The sequence below is a fragment of the Eublepharis macularius genome, chromosome 1, assembly GCF_028583425.1.
Source record: "Eublepharis macularius isolate TG4126 chromosome 1, MPM_Emac_v1.0, whole genome shotgun sequence".
Classification (NCBI taxonomy): Eukaryota; Metazoa; Chordata; class Lepidosauria; order Squamata; family Eublepharidae; genus Eublepharis; species Eublepharis macularius.
Window position 1 is genome coordinate 212,125,907 of NC_072790.1, and position 15,686 is coordinate 212,141,592.

A 15,686-nucleotide genomic window follows, 5' to 3' on the forward strand; every position below is an offset into this window, starting at 1 on the left:
CCGTCTTGGTCTGCTGTAGAAGAGCAAGATTCGAGTTCAGTGTCATCTAAAAGACCCACAATATTTCCAGGGTACAAACTTTCAAGAATCAGAGCTTCCTTCGTCAGATCGCCATAAAAACTTAAGAAGATAAGTTTTTGAGATTCAAAGCTCCGTTTGTCTGATACAAGTATATCTAACACAAGGAGCTTTGGTGCTTGAAATATTATATCCTTGAAATCCTCTACTACTGGACTCAAACTGAGAGCCAGTTTGGTGTAGTGGTTAAGAGCATGGGACTCTAATCTGGAGAGCCAGGTTTGATTCCCCACTCCTCCACTTGAAGCCAGCTGGGTGACCTTGGGCTAGCCACAGTTCTCTGGAGCTCTCTCAGCCGCATCCACCTCACAGGGTGTTTTGTTGTGGGGATGATAATGACATACTTTGTAAACTGCTCTGAGTGGGCATTAACTTGTCCTGAAGGGTGGTATATAAATCAAATATTATTATTATTATTATTATTACTACATCTTGCTCTTCTGTTCACATGAATGTTTTCATACGTTGCTAATCTGGCAAAATTACAGTATACTGCCTCCTAGCCCAGTCAAAATGTTATTTTTCAAAAGGAAAAATGTTCCATAGCCTTATATCAGTGACACAGCATTCACACAAAACTGCCAACATGCCAAAAACAAATGAACTAAAAAATTGTGGTTTCACTATCTCAGCCATTTGCCTATTGTGAACCTTAAGGCTATGCCCTGTTAACAGTGGAGCAACTGTTAAGACCTCTCTTCCTTTGGAACACACGAACAAATGAAGCAGCTATTTACTGAGTCAAACTCTTGGCCCCCATTGCTTAGTATTGCCTACCCTGACTGGCAGCAGCTCAATACTCGCAGGTAAAGATACTCTCTGCACCTGGTATCAGGCCTGTTTTTTTAGCTGGAGATGTGAGGGATTGATTTTGCATGTAGACCTGTAGTAGTGGAGGAAAATGTCATCAACTTGTAGCTGACCTATGGCGATCCCTACTGAGGTTTTCAAGGCAAGAGACTAACAGAGGTGATTTGCCACTCCCTGCCTCTGCATTGCGACTCTGAACTTCCTTGGAGGTCTCCCATCCAATTATTAATCCAGGCTGACCCTTCTTAGCTTCTGAGATTTGACGAGATCGGGCTTGCCAAAGCACAGAGTCCAGGCTTTTGCTGGAGCCACCAGGAATATGGAATTTTGAATTCCATGGATTTAGAAAAAAGTGTCGTAGGGTCAAATGCCTGCTGGGCCAACAGTAGAACTGGGACAGTGGAATTAGAGATGCCAGACCCTCCCCCTCCCACCTGAGACCTTGTCGCTTCTGGTTTTCAACCAGAAGTGACATCACTGGGGCCTCTGGAGTGCACGTGCATGAGGATGCTGAATTGGGGCCCCTCTCCTCCATATTGACATCCAGTTCTCCACTTTGAATGTATGGGGCTGGCAATCCTAGGTGAAAGGGCATTTTAGCCCTGTTCACAAGCTATTTATTCATTTAAAACATTTCTAATCCACCTTTCCACCCAAATAGGGTCCCCAGGAAAGTGAACATCAAACAGAACATTTAATATTTTTAAAAAAATTAAGTAAATATACAAAATTCTATAAAAACATAAATACACATGGCACCAAAAGCCACGGAGGAGTACAATAACTGTTTTTCAGGGTATGCCACAGAACAAAAAAGTCTCCACCTACTGGCCAAGGATAGCAATAGAGGGAGATAGATGACTCTCCCTAGGCAGTGAGTTCCAGAGTTTTGGCATCACAACCAAAAAGACTGTTGCTCATGTTGCTACTCATATAACCTTAGATGATGGGCATGGCCTCCAAAGCATGGCCTCCAAAGATTACAGTGGTTTATAGATCACTCCAAAGTTACAGCAAACACGTACAATCTAGCCCTTTTTACAAGTTATAGTGAATGCATGTATAATCCATGTACACTTGATTTTTCTTTATATACTCATCAAATAATTGTCATGTTACATTCAACACATGTACAGTTGAGTATGTGACACCGTACATTTATTCAGATAGTTCCCTGGTTTCATTTCTAAAGTGAATGCACATGGGCTCTTTCTTACAAACAGATAGATACATATAGAAACAGGGTGTATGTGTGACCACTGTGACATGTGAACGGGACTATAATGTAAAAGGTGGCATAGTGTCTCCATGTAGTTTCCTTTTGCTTGTATGCGTGACCTCCCCCTTATCTTAGAATTGTGCAAATCTGTTCATTATAGATAAAGAACTGGATGAAGCACTCCTATCAGACCTTGTGTTTTTGTGGAGAAGACTGGTTTCTGTGTGTGACTTTAGTAATACATTTTAATCCCTGCACTTGGAGCTTTTAAAGCCATTTGAGAAAGACACTAATGTTTGTCATTATTAATAGACAGAGAAGTATCATCCTGATACAGGAGCACAACATGTTCAAGAATGTATTCTCATGGTTTGTACAGAGCATCTTTTCAGCTGTTAGTAATATTCTTTTAAGGAGGTGGATGAGAAGGATTCCCCCAACCCCCAAGATGTACAAGACCAAGAGTTTGTGCCATATTCATGCAAGAATAACCACAGTTTCAAAATATAACTTTCATTCATTTGTATTTGTTTTGCAATCGGGTATTGCAAGAACAAAATTTTTTCTTTCTAATGAAAGTGGTCAGTTCACCACTCAGAGTTTTTATTACCCTTGTACAGCTTTAGTTTAGATTTTTTTTTAATGTTCTGGTGTTGTAACAGAAGTTGGGTGTCCTTTGGAGTCCTGAGGTAAAGATAGAAGAGAAGCCAAAGCAAAAGCTTTTTTTTTTAAAGAAAAGAAAGTGCCTCAAGCAGCAGGGCTCTGCAGGGTGTAATAAAGCTGGTGATGACTGCTAACTGGCATCAGACAGCAAACAGAATAACTTTGTGGCACCCCCAGGCTTCTTGGAGCCAGAGAAATACAGTAGATCTCCCTGGTTTACTGTAATGAGGAGTGGCAGTCTCAAGCTGGCACTCATCATTAATGATTTATTGATGCAAATTTTAATGATTCATTGATGCATTTAAATTGTACAATGTATTTCAGTTTTTAAATAATCTTGAAAGGTACCTTAATTTCATAAAATATATAAAATCGAAACTTTTATATGAACACAAAACCCCAAAGCAAATTAATAAATGTCTGACCTCAGGTGATGGGATCATCTCTAGGCAATGTTACCTGAACGACGATCTTATCATCCTATTCTTATTACTGTGTATTTTAGAACGTGGATGGTGCAGGATACACTATCCACATGCTTGATGGTTACTGTATATAATGTAGCACATCTCTCTTCCTGAGGTTAGATGTTACAATAATAACAACAACAACATTCGATTTATATATCGCCCTTCAGGACAACTTAACGCCCACTCAGAGCAGTTTACAAAGTACGTTATTATCCCCACAACAATCACCCTGTGAGGTGGGTGGGGCTGAGAGAGCTCCGAAAAACTGACTGACCCAAGGTCACCCAGCTGGCTTCAAGTGGAGGAGTGGGGAATCAAACCTGGTTCTCCAGGGCTGAATCCATACATCCCAGTGTTGCGGTAAACATTTGGTAAACTTCTGGAAGTATAGCATCTTTTCTAGCGCGATTTTGTGCTAGAAAGACGCCATACTTCCGGAAGTTTAGCAAATGTTTACCACAACGCCAGGGCGCGCTGGGATGTGTCCCATCACTCTTAACCACTACACCAAACTGGCTCATAAGAAGTCAGGTAGGGGGAAAAAACTTTTTAAAAAATCCCATTCTTTCAGTGCAATCCCAATTGATTTCAGTGGGTGTAGAGATTGAAGTAACTGCATAGGATTGTATGCCGGTCCCTGTGTGTGTTATGTGCTGTCAAGTCGTTTCTGACTTATGGCAACCCTATGAATGAAAGATCTCCAGAACGTCCTATCATTAACAGACTTGCCCAGGTCTTGCAAACTGGTGGACATGGCTTCCTTTATTGAATCATGTCATCTTATTTTGGGTCTTCCTTTTTTCCTACTGCCGTCATCTTTTCCTGTCATTATTGACCTTTCCTGTGAGTCTTGTCTTCTCATGATGTGACCAAAGTACAGCAGCCTCAGGCCCATCCAGATGCAGAGTTGGTCTTAGTGTGTGAGGGCCACCGGAAGGCCTATGAAAACAGTCATTTTCCTTATGGATTAGATACAATGGTGTGAAGGGATCAAAGGAGCCAGGTAGATGGGATCCTGTGAGCTGAAGCAGAAAATAGGCACCACATTTAAATCATCAGTGTGTAATGCCATAGGTGCTACTTTCCAAATCAGCTGTTTTCTCCAGGGAACTGATCTCTGTAGTCTGGAGATCAGCTGTAACTCCAGGAGATCTCCAGCTCCCACTTTAGAGGGTGGCAGACTTAGAGCGGGACCACAAGTGACGCCTGACACAGGTTGGACACTTGCCAGCTTCCCTCAAGTTTTGATGGGAAATGTAGGCAGCTTGGCGGAATGTTGGACAAGTGACAGTTGAAAAGTCCATTGGACAGCAGTCAGAGACTCAAGCTGCAAGACCAGGATGCCTACATTTCCCATCAAAACTTGAGGGAAGCTGACTAGTGTCCAACCTGTGTCAGGCGTCACTTGTGGTCCCGCTCTCAGTCCAAAGAGATGCACTGGTAAAGGGTAGGGACTGTTGACTAAACTACTGCGCACTGTCTGTTGCTGTAAGTATATTCTTGCTGTTACTTCCTGCATTGTTCGCTATGTCAGGTATAATTGCTTATGCTCTGTTTCAGCTCTGTATTGGATTTCTGTTTGATTTCAAATCTCGGCAAATACATATCCTATTGTATTGATTATTGACTGTCCCCGCTGTTGATTATATTGATTTACACTGTGTGATCTGCCTTGAGTTGCAGTGAGAAAGGTGGACTATAAACAACATAAATACTTATTTATTTCATTCGATTTGTATTCCGCCCTCCCTGCACCAGCAGGCATAATAAATACTTTATGCTGAGTCACACCGTTAATCTACCTATTGCCTCTTCTGACTGGTAGCAGCTTTCTGAAGGCAACAAGTTATGAGGAGATCAAATAGTTACAAATGACTCCAGAAGTTACAACACAATAATTCTGAGGGTTTATTTTTTCTTATGAGAAGACATTGCCAACCCAAAGGAATGTTATTCCATGTCATATAAAAAGATCAACTTTCCCTTCACTTCGTATTTGCTGAACTATGAGACTCAAAAAAAGAATAAAGAAATTACCTAAAGGATCATATATCTAGCATATGGGCAAAATCCAGTGACCCAGGCAGAATAGATACTTTACGAGAATCCCATTGCTTCCCTGCAAAGTGACTGCCTCTCATGGGTAATATTGCTTACTTATAAGGTATTTAAAAAAAAGAATCACTACCAAAAACCTTGAAAAAATATACTGCATTTTTGGCAGTTCAGCTCTGAATGAGTCCAAGAAAGGTGTGGCCTTTGGGTCTTGTGAATCTCCCTTTATCCTAAGCCAGGTCATGTGCGCCAGGACTGTGTGTTCTGAGTGGCAGCACTTCTCAAGAGTTTTTAACAAGGAACTTTTCACCTGCTACCTGAAATTATTTTTAAACTCATGATGCTGGGGGTTGACATGGGACCTACTGCACAGAAGGATGTGTTCTGTTGCCGAGCTATGGCCACTTCACATGATAAGCATCCCTCATGATCTGGTTGCTCTTTTTTTTTTAAATTTAAGGTCATTGCAAGGTCAGCCAGTGGCTTGTCTAGAGTGGTAGCCAACGTGCAACAGCAAACAAATGGTGTCTTGCCAACAGTTGGCTGTACAAACAGTTGTGAAAGTGTTCCCTAGGACTAAGCCAAAGACAGACTCTATTTGTCTTTGGCTTTCTGCAAATCCAGACCAACTTCAGTCATGATACAGCTTTAGAACAATACATACTCACTAGGTGATTGCCAGCCCACCCTCCCATTTTTCAGTTAAATTAACAAAGAGGCATTGGGCAGAATTCTTCTCTTTGGCAACAGCTGTGTCAAAGTTAGCCTTGTCAGTTTGAATGATGGTTTCTTGGTTTCAAATACTGTATGCTAGGGTGGGCTGTTTTTAGAAGCAAGCCTGGAGATAAGAATCTGTTAATGCAGGTGCTTCCCACAATTTGTACTGAAGCACACAAGACTGGTATGATGAAGGCTCGCTATTTTGGGGCGGAAGGCACAGCTATGTCATCAACATCATGCTTATGAGAGACAGCGTGGTATAGTGGTTAGAATGTCAACTTAGGATCTGAAAGAACCAAGTTTAAATCCAACTCTTCCAAGAAGCTCACTGGGTGATCTTGAGACAGTCACTCTGTCTTTGTCTCAACCTAACCTACTCCACAGCATTGTTGTGAAGATTAATTGAGAAAAGGAGAACCACATATGTTACCCTGTGCTCCTTAGAGGATAGGTGGGATAAAAACCTATTAGATAAAGTTCTCCAACCACATTTACCTACAATATATTTATTTCAGTTGTCTCAGAGTTTAAGATCAAACTTAAAATCTAGCAAAAATAAACCTCTACGAACATAAAGCAACAAAACCAAAACCAAACAGCATTAAAGCAATGTAGTAGCATTCAGCAATTAGAACCCTACAGATTTAATATCAACAGATTTGATTTCCAAATACAAAAGGGCTTGGGAAAGATTTCTAAATCTTAACAAGAAGACATAGCAATGCATTTCATTAGGAAACTCATTTCAGATTCCGCCCCCCCCCCGCTCCCCGAAAAGATCCTTCTTGCCACAAAGTATCATCCTAGCTGATGATGCTTTGCCCTGAACTGGCTGATCCCAGTTTGTATTTGGATGGGAGACAGCCAAGGAATACATTATCGATCTTCAGTGGCAAGGATGGAGAAGTCCAACATCCACAGCCAAAGTAGATGATACTCGTCTCAATGGACCTGCTCCATTCAAAGCAATCTCATATGTTAATCAGGACATTGCTTCTTGAATCCCACATGAAGTTTATTGGTCTTGTGTTTTTTTTATTCACCAGATGAACGAGAAGCAGTCCAGAAGAAGACCTTCACTAAGTGGGTTAACTCTCACTTGGCACGTGTATCCTGTAGAATTACAGACTTGTACGCCGATCTTCGCGATGGAAGGATGCTTATCAAACTATTGGAAGTTCTTTCAGGAGAGAGGCTTGTAAGTTCCCATTCCAGAAGGCCTCATGTTTTCTAGATTCTAAAAAACTCTTAATTTTGATCCAGCTTTTTGTTCTTGTTTTGTTAGGCTATGAATATAAAATATATTACAGTGGTTATAGGACAATTGAATACTTAGCTCAGTTATGGTTGTGGATGAAATAAGCAAATCATCCTTTATCTCATGTAACTATACTGTGATGTTAACTGAATTATGTTCAGGAGCTTATATGAGACTGGGCAGCATTTTACTGTTGTTGATATGGTTCAAATAAAGATTAATAAACTGTGGATAATTGGGTAATATGAGGAAAGTTATTCACGTAGCGTCTGGGACTGCTTCTCCTTACTGGATAACAAGCATCACTGTCTATTGCTTTTAATCATACCAGATGATAATATGTGTTTAAAAGGGTGGGTAGGCTGTGTAAAAAAAGTTTCTTAATTTCTACTTTTTCAAGAAGTGCAAGAGAAGTGAAATAAGACCTTCATAGAAGTTCAGAAGAAGTAGCTAAGCAAATTCTTTTTACAAGTTAGCCCTGGGAAAAGCATGTTCTTTCCTTCTGACACTTCATCCTCAGCACTTGAGAAAAATAATTACGGTAACAAACAGAGTGATACAATTATTAAAGACTAGGAAGTCTTGGTGTCGTGAACCGCTGCAGGCTTTCTAAGCCAGGGGGTTGCCAACCTTTTCTTTAATGGGAACGACATCTGAGTAACAAAAAAAATATTCTGAGCTCCTTCCCCACCTCTGCATGAAATGGACTTTTATTCTGTTCTAGAAGCAGAACATGGAAATGAAGCTATGAGCAAAGCAACACAGAGAAAAATCCTATGAGATGAAAGCTTTCTTATTGTTGTTGTTTTTTTTAAAAAAACCTACTGCAGATCTTTTTATGATCTTTTGGGAGATTTACAAGCTACTCTGCAGCATCCAGCAAGTTACGAGTCACTCATGAGCTATCTGTTGTAGACCCTGGCTCTTAGCTATCAACCCTACAATTTATTTTCCTATGATCCAAAAACCACATTGGGGTGTCAACATTTTGTCTTGTCCTATAAAATTTGATAGAGTTTTAGAACTTCAGACTTCAGTTTAATGCCAGCTGGTATGATCCCGCTCTTTCATACCATACCTGAAAACAGGTAGAGGGGCAGGTGAGCTTTATATTGAGTACAGAGTGGTTCACTAGCTTGCCAGTGTTGGGAGCAAGATGGTGAACTCGATGGACCCATGGTCTGATCCAGTAGGACAGCAGGATTTGAGTCCAGTGGCACCTTAGAGACCAACAGCATTTTCAGAGTTGTAAGCTTTTCAGAGTCAAAACTCCTTCTTGAAACGGGTCTGAAGAAGGGAACCCTGACTCTTGAAAGCTTACATGCTGAAAATTTTATTGGTCTAAGGTGTCACTGGCCTCAAATCCTGCTGTTCTACTGCGGACCAACACTGCTACCCACCTAAAACTGATCCATCAGTTCATCTTATGAACAAACCAAAACTCTGTACCCAAGATAAGAAATAAGTACCTGATTTCCTTTGTAAAGAGAGAAACTGGGCTATCTAAGCAGAGTTACATTATTGTAAGTCCATTAAAGTCAAACGATGCAACTCTGCATAGTATTGCGCTGAAATGGCTTGCATACATGTACTCCAGAACCTTTTAATGTAATTTAATTGGGAGGCAGAGGCAGATTTTGTTTTTATTTCTAGTACTGTCATAACGCACAGTAAGAAGTACTTGGTTATGAAAGTGTTTAGTTCATGCTTAATCCATTAGCTAGAGAGAGAAGCATTCCTGGGCTTCCATCTAGGCTTGCCAGGCCTCTAGCTTCCACTCGCCAGCCCTGTTGTCTGTTGGCAGCAGAATTCTTTTTAAAAAACAGCAACATTCCTGATGCCATTATGTCACTTTCAGGTAAGAGCTGGAAGTAGACATACAATAATCTAGGAATCTTTGGGAACTCTATGGTAAGTGATGTAATGACATCAGCACAGTTGCTGGCATTGCACTCACACCCCATGTCTCCACCTCCACCCTCCCACCAGTTGCCAGGATTAGCTAGGCTTGTCAATCCATCTGAGGTCTACAGAGCAAAACTAAGAGGGTGGCAATTGTTACAGGTAGTAGGAAGCTCTGAATTGTCCTTAAGGAACCCATATCTTCTGTGCAAGAAGACAGTTGTATGTAGGCTAAACGGCCCTTATTTAGTCTACAATTGTCCTAGTCTGCCATATGAAGCAAAAAACTCAGCATATCTGGATTGTGCTGTGGAAACACTGAAGCAGCATGGCTGGACTCAGAATCAGGATCCAGATGTTAAGATGGCACTAGCTGGCCATCCCTACATTAAGCTTCCACGTACAAAACATTGTTTCATTTTATTTCACACTGCCAACATCTTGTTTAGCAGATGCATTTGGCTGTCAAGCAACAGAAATGTGGGGAAGCCATAGGAGCTGCATGAATTACTTTATAAAGCAGATATTTCTCAGCCTGGTTACCTGAGCCTTAGAAGGAATATAATTTCAGCAATCTCTATTTAAAGAGCACATTCTAACACTCCTTCCACTACAAATAAGCATCTAGATAAGGCAGTTTGTGAAAACCTTGATATAATTACATGCATTCCAAAGTGTGTTAGTAGGATCAGCTTTTCAGTCCCATTTGCTGAGGCTCTTCTGCTTATTTTTTTTCTTTGCACTTGATAATATTTATTTTGGGTGCAGCACACCAATAGAGAACCCAATGTCATACTGTGTTACAGTATCTGAAGCTTAGGACCTTCTCTGGGATTTTACAACCCAGAATTTAGACTCAAATTCCCAGCATGATGAATTCCCTACTCCATTTTGAAAAAATCATCTAGGAAAGCAGCCACAAAATGGCTGAATGCATGCGTCGTTAGATCATCAGAATGGGCAGACCATAAACGCAAGATACACAGTTTCAGAAGATTCCAGAATGAGTGTCCATTGTAGATTGAGTCCCACATGCTTGTTCATACATTACAAAGATGAACTAGCTCATTTTGACCAGTTCCTGACACATTTTTTTTGTTTTTGTCCTTTAAAAAAGGAATATTGTAGAAGAATAGCCATGTTGGTCTGTTGTAAAGCAACAGGGATTCTTGTGGCACTTTAAAGACAAGAAAATGGCCTTAGCATTTATAGGCAAGATCCTGTTTCATCAGATATATTAAGAGTCATGTTACAGGCACCCTAAGGCTTTGCTGCTTGTGAGCATTACCGGTGAGGGGAATATAGATGAGAATTTACCTAGGCCTTCCTTCTTATTTTATTTTTTGAACAAGTTAAGCAATTTACTGAGCCCATTAAGTAGTAAATACATTTGAAGGTATTCAGGAAAAAGCTTATTTTATTATTTCTAAAAGGTATTTCATGCTTCAGTAGCTTTTCCCCCCTTTTACTTGCTGAAGAAATCTGAAAGCACTGAAGTTTTTGAGGGAATAAGGAAAACTAAGAGGGATCACACTTATCCTAAATATGTATTAGATGAAATTAGCAGGTTTTGAGTAGGGAATTCCTAAAGATCAGTAAACCAGGACATTTAAAAGCACACCTGAACACACGATTCTGCTAGTGGCAGAATGATGAAGCGTCCAGTGAGCGGCAGTGTTTTGGGTGCCTTCCCTACTCCACAGTGTTGGAGGGGGCACAAAAGACTTCGTCTTATATAAAAAAGCACTGCAGTCGTTCTGTTCCTGAACAATAATTTCTTTATAATTTCTGAAAGTCCAAAGGTCATCTCACATAAACAGATTCTCTCTGATGAATTTTGCCCTTTATTGTACTAAGGGGGGGGAGGAGATTAGAGGGAATTAAGGTTGTCTAGTTTATGTGTGCCCAGCACATAACTGAAATTCTTAAACAAATATAAACACAGAAAACAAGAAAGCCAGTTTGCATTCCTCATTTTCCAGCCGCCTCATCCTACTTCCTCCATTTGGTAGTCTCATTTAAAGGCTCAAAAGAGGAGGAAATGTGTTTATTATTATTTATATAGTGCTACCAAATGGAGGAAGTGGGATGAGAGGGCTGGACAGTAAGTATCTTGCAGTAAATCTGTGGAGTAGGCCCAGGAACAGAAGAGGGGAAAAAGAATCCTAACCTTCAAACCCACACTTGCTGTCTGCAAGTCCCTCTCAGCAGGAAATGGGACATCTCCCATTTGAAAAGGCCTCTGGGATGATCTCCAAGGTGGGAGGGGGTAAGCAGGAGAAAGAAGTTGAGTTAAACCCTTTCAGCCACCAACACCCACAAGTCCCCTGGTTGTTGGGGATTATGCCTCAACACTCAAGGATTAGCAGCTGCCCAGCCGTGTTGTCCATCTTGCATCTCGCCTCTAGACCATAGCAGATCTCCAGATTCAAATGGTATCTAAGGAAATGAACTTGACTCTTGAAAGCTTATACCCTGGAAATCTTGTTGGTCTTGAAGGCTCTACTTTTGAATCTTGCCAATTCAAAAGAAGTTAATGCTGATGATTACGAAAGCTCCCACAGTGAAAACCTGTGCACTTCCAGTGCCTACAGTGGACAATGAATCCAAATACGTGGTCAGATGTAATACAGGACAAAGTTCCTGTATATAGGAATGTGTGGGAATCTCGTCTGCCATTAATGATCTTCTTGTTGAGGCACCCTCAGGAAGCTCCAAGGAACCCTCGGTATATAGTTTGGAAACCACTGATGTAGATGATGAAGTTTTTACAGGCAACTTTCAGTGTTGCAGCACTCACTGCAAATATGAAAAAAGTTGCATATGCTAAAAGTCCCTCTTTTTATACAGCTGTGAAAGGAACAGGAAACTTGTCCTCTGTTGCACCTGGTCATCCTAGGTGTAAAATGGTGTGTGCATTTCTTATTTTCCCCAGTTCTGTAGCTAAAATGGGAATTTTCGACATATTTTTCTTCTAAATATACATTTCTCAGGCATTGGAAAGATATCAGGGCTCCTAATTAACCTGGTTGGGAAAGGGAGACTTTGACTGAACAATACATACATCTACAGAATACTCTTTTTGTGAGCTTTAGAGTGAAAAAAAATTAGGCTATACATGCTCAGCGAATCTTTTGAGTAACATCATGGAAAAGATCATTTTTTTCCAATTTCTGTTTTTATAAAGAATGAAGTAGCATTGTGCAAAAATGCTTCATAACAGTCATTACTGGAAGCCGTAAATGCAATGTTGCATGGTCATGCAGAAAGGCAAAAAGCATTTGTCTGGTTAATGGTGCGCTCTTTCTTACCACGTCGGCTGATTGGCATCCAAGAGAAGATTTCTACAGACCACGGCTCATAATTACTACTGGCTCTATTCCGACAGTGATAATTAAGTCTTGTTGGCACAGCGGATAGGCTGCTTTCTTTGCTAGCTGAAAAACAGCGAGCTTGTGTATCACATGCTCCTCGAAAGACTGCACCCTTGAGACAGTTCCCATGGCAGGATAAGCCCTAGTAAGGTGTCTTGCTGCCCTATAAACCCAATCTGGTCATCACACCAAACCACGGTTTGCTGTAACCATGGTTTAAAATGCAAACTGTGGTTTGAGCTTACAACCATACAAATGACCACCATTTAATGCTGCATGGAGCATTTTATTTCTCATCAGCAGTTCTGTTTCTGTGATAAACTGGCTGAAGAGGCGGAGCCAGGGCTCATGCCAAACCATAGCCAACACAAAGCATTGTTTGCAACCCTCTTCAACCCTGGCTTCCAATTCTGTTTGAAAACCATGGCTTGTCAATTTAGACATCACACCAAACCATAGCTAGATCATAGTTTGGCATGATGTCTGAAAGGCATGAAAGGTTATTCCCTTTCGTCGCAATTCTGTACTCTGTGCATCTGGAATGCATGAATCCTGTCATCACCTTCAAGACTGGAAAAAGAATCTTGTATTGTTTGTCACTTGCTTTTTGCACAATGGAATGGCCACACAGGGCATCAGGAAAAAATGGGCAAAAATGACAGCAGTTGCATTTGTAGCTTCACCCTTGAGAGTGCCGAACTCAACTTCAGTGTCCAGTACAATCAGGGTTTCTATTGAAAAAGGAGGAAATTTGAAAAGGGGGATTAACTCTTTCAGCCCCCTTTTCAGAACAAGATGGTGTATCCAAAGCAACATACAACATCATTCTCCCCTCCTCTGTTTTTTCCACACAACAAGTACACTAAGGGGTAGATTAGGCTAAGAGAGAGTGACTGGCCCAGAGTCACTGGTGAGCTGCCGTGGCCTGGGTCAACCAGATCCTAGCCCAACACTAACTATTGCAGCACACTTACTCTCCAGATAAACAGAAAGAACAGATAGCTACAAGAGCCACAAGTAAAGGGCATGTGAGTTTTTTGGGTTCCACTATAACTAATTGACACAGGATGGGACAGTGAGGAAGAATACGATGTCTGTACTCTCACTTTCTCAGGTGGAAAAGAGAATGGGTGACTGGGCAGCATTGACTGGACAATGTTCTGAGGGCTGAAACAGATGGGACAATGTCTTGCATATCTAAGCATGAACATCCTGCTCTGAGTTGGCTTATTCACATGTAAACTTAGCAAGCCTGTGGTACATCTACCTGAGTCACCACCAGTTGCCCATGTGTAAATTCTGCACATGAATGGCAAGCATGTTTATATGTGATGAGGCATGTGTAAACCACTTACACCAGCAAAATAAAAAAATACGACTTCAAGGAGTCAAGTTTCTCCTGATACTGCTTTGCTACCATCAAATCAAACTATAATAGTATTTTCAGACACAAATTTTGCTCAGAAGGGAATGGGGACAGAGGAGATCATATATCCTGCTAAAGTTCTCAAGCTGTAACCTGAAAAATAATCCTGTATCATACAGCCCTATAGTTGCAAAAGTAGATGCCACCGCAGCTTTTTCTGTTTATTCCTTTCCTGGTCCCCTTTCCCTTCCAATGGAAACAAACAGAAAGGTATAGGGAACATCAGACTTATGTATGGAACATGGCAGGAGAAGGTGTGGAAGCATCCATGGCAGACTGGGAAGTTAAAATGGTCCAGGAGCAAGCCAGGTGGGAACCACACCCTTTAGACCTAGTCAGCAACAAGTGTCAGTTCACCCATCATTCCTTCCTCAACCACCAGCAACTGGTTGAGGTGAGTGGTCCCTGAAGTGCTAGGAAACTTAGCTTGGCTCTGTTTACTCCTGAGTGCCGTGATAGTTCTCCGAGTTGTGACCTAGAAAGCCAATATTGAGTAAGACCCATGAGGTCTGTTCTATTTTATGCCATTGATTAGAGCTGACACATGCCATTCTACTCTCCAGTAACGCTCCATGCAACATGAAAGAGGAAGTAGTTTCTGGTGACTCATTGGTATCAGAAAGGGGCAATCGTAGCAGAAGGTTATGTTTATACCATATGTTGACACCAAGTTTCCTTAGGATACATAATGTAGCTTTTAAAACTTCTGTTTTTTCACAGCTGTGTTAGTGACCAGTTAAATTACATCTATTGAATAGCAAGATCTAGCTATTTATTGAACAGCACTTTAAAGACATAGATTTCCAAGGTATGAGCTTTCAAGAGTCAAAGCACCCTTCGTCAGATACAAGGACTGGGAAAAGGAAGGAGTCTTTAGAATCCAGGCAGAGGATGGGATGGGAGGGGTATTGTAAATCAGAGTGTCAGGAAACTAGCTATAATACATGTTGTAGTTAGCTTGATAGACCACGGGTGCAAGATAGATATATAGACAGATATAACTGCAATAATTCCCATACAGTAAAGATTCTGTATTATTATTGTGGTTGGTTGAGAACCATGCAGGCAGTGGCATGTATGTGGGACATACAGATCAATTCTCACCCAACCTGTGGCTCATCAGGAGTTGGGTGGAAGCATGTAGAGATGCCATTTTGTTCAAGATGAGTGGCACAAGCTCTATTTGTGGCAAATCCTCCAAAGGGGGCCCAATATGCTGGCCTGAGTTCATGAGATGAGCCACTCAGACAGCCACCTTAGCTCAAGCACAGAGTCAACCTGCATTATCAGTCCACTTTCTCACGTAACAGGAGAGTTGTGTAAAATGGCTCTCTGCCTAGAACATCAGCATCCAAAGTTGTTGGGGACAGATCCTTATGGGCAAATCCTGCCTGACTAAAGGGGCTGGACTAGATGAACTCTGGAAAACTGTCCTTCCTCTGTTCATTATAAAGCAGCCCTGTGAATCTCAATTAGTCCCAGTGTTATATATTGCAATAGGAGACAGCTCACTTTTATGAGCTGCACAGAGGCTGTTTAATGCTGCAGCTTTACAATGGCTCTTAATGTGGTTTTTTGTACAATTTGCATCTTGTCCTAAATGACTTGTTTTTGCATTATTGAAGTACCTCTTGTTCTTCTATGGAAGTTAGCTGGAACAAATCCCTTCTTCCTATCATCTATCTTATTTTTTAAGAGACCCTAAAAGAAG

General features: G+C 41.1%; 1 protein-coding gene across 2 annotated transcripts in view; it reads left to right on the plus strand.

Moving 5' to 3' along the window:
* The window catches only part of SPTBN1 (spectrin beta, non-erythrocytic 1), a 227,642-nt gene that overhangs the window by 139,359 nt on the left and 72,597 nt on the right, over nucleotides 1-15,686 (plus strand). For both annotated transcript variants that reach the window (XM_054986560.1, XM_054986569.1), the window contains one exon: nucleotides 7,062-7,213. In XM_054986560.1, the coding sequence (XP_054842535.1) occupies nucleotides 7,062-7,213 (152 nt within the window). The remainder of the gene's footprint in view (nucleotides 1-7,061; nucleotides 7,214-15,686) is intronic.